The sequence below is a fragment of the Nanorana parkeri genome, unplaced genomic scaffold (assembly GCF_000935625.1).
Source record: "Nanorana parkeri isolate BGI_ZX_2015 unplaced genomic scaffold, ASM93562v1 scaffold2337, whole genome shotgun sequence".
NCBI classification, from domain to species: domain Eukaryota; kingdom Metazoa; phylum Chordata; class Amphibia; order Anura; family Dicroglossidae; genus Nanorana; species Nanorana parkeri.
The window spans coordinates 129,404-130,190 of record NW_017308605.1 but is presented as its reverse complement, the minus strand read 5'-3'; the positions used below and the strand labels follow the sequence as shown (position 1 = coordinate 130,190).

The following is a 787-nucleotide window of genomic DNA, read 5'->3' as shown; positions in this document are numbered from 1 at the left end:
ATATGGGTTTTACTTTTAGACTTGTGCAGGTCATGGGGATGATTCTGTTCCAGACACCCTTCATCGGGCTCCTCGGTGGTGTATAACATTGCTGTATTCTTCTTCTACAGCTATGAGAACGCGATCCACAAAATTCAACAGTGTCGCAGAGAGCCGGTTATTGCCACGAGTGAATGAAATAATGGACGAGTCGGCAAGTGCAAAGGCCAATCCGGGTGAGCTGAGCTGTCATGGTGGCAGCCACTGAGCAGATAAGGTTTATGGCCAATGTGAGGTGTTTAGGGAACTGCCACTGAGGTGCTTGTGTCTCTGAAGGGGCCGGTGTAATCCAGAGGTCCGCGGGCTTCCCAAATGAACAATGAGCTACCTTTTTACACAAATATTTGGCAATCTGTTTAGTCCCCTCCCCCCTTCCTGCCACATCAGGAAGGTGACACCCTTGTTCAAAACCTGCAGCCTCCATGGCCACTTCCCTTTTTAATAAGCACCATATTACTGGCCGCGTCCACTACATCGGTGTAGTAAAATACATGGGTATGGATTCACACGCATGCAGTTTTGGCTGCATTCAGCATCTGTGTGGGGGGACAAGTAGTCCAGGTATGTTCTCTGATCTGTGGTGTGTTGGCAGCCCAGTCATCTGAATGGGCTCTAGAACATAATTCACATGTCGCAGGTCTACTAATGCATGGTTAGGGCCAATTTTGCAGTGCATTAAGGCGACCTGTACAAAATGAGCTGCCAAGGTGCCCTAAAATCGCACATGACCCCCCCACCCCCCATGTGT

The 787-nt window shown here is 49.3% G+C and overlaps 1 protein-coding gene across 1 annotated transcript in view; it reads left to right on the top strand.

Moving 5' to 3' along the window:
• The window catches only part of KIF2C (kinesin family member 2C), a 25,226-nt gene that overhangs the window by 11,941 nt on the left and 12,498 nt on the right, over nt 1–787 (top strand). Inside the window, exon 7 of the mRNA XM_018573325.1 lies at nt 111–215. Coding sequence (XP_018428827.1) covers nt 111–215 — 105 coding nt within the window. The remainder of the gene's footprint in view (nt 1–110; nt 216–787) is intronic.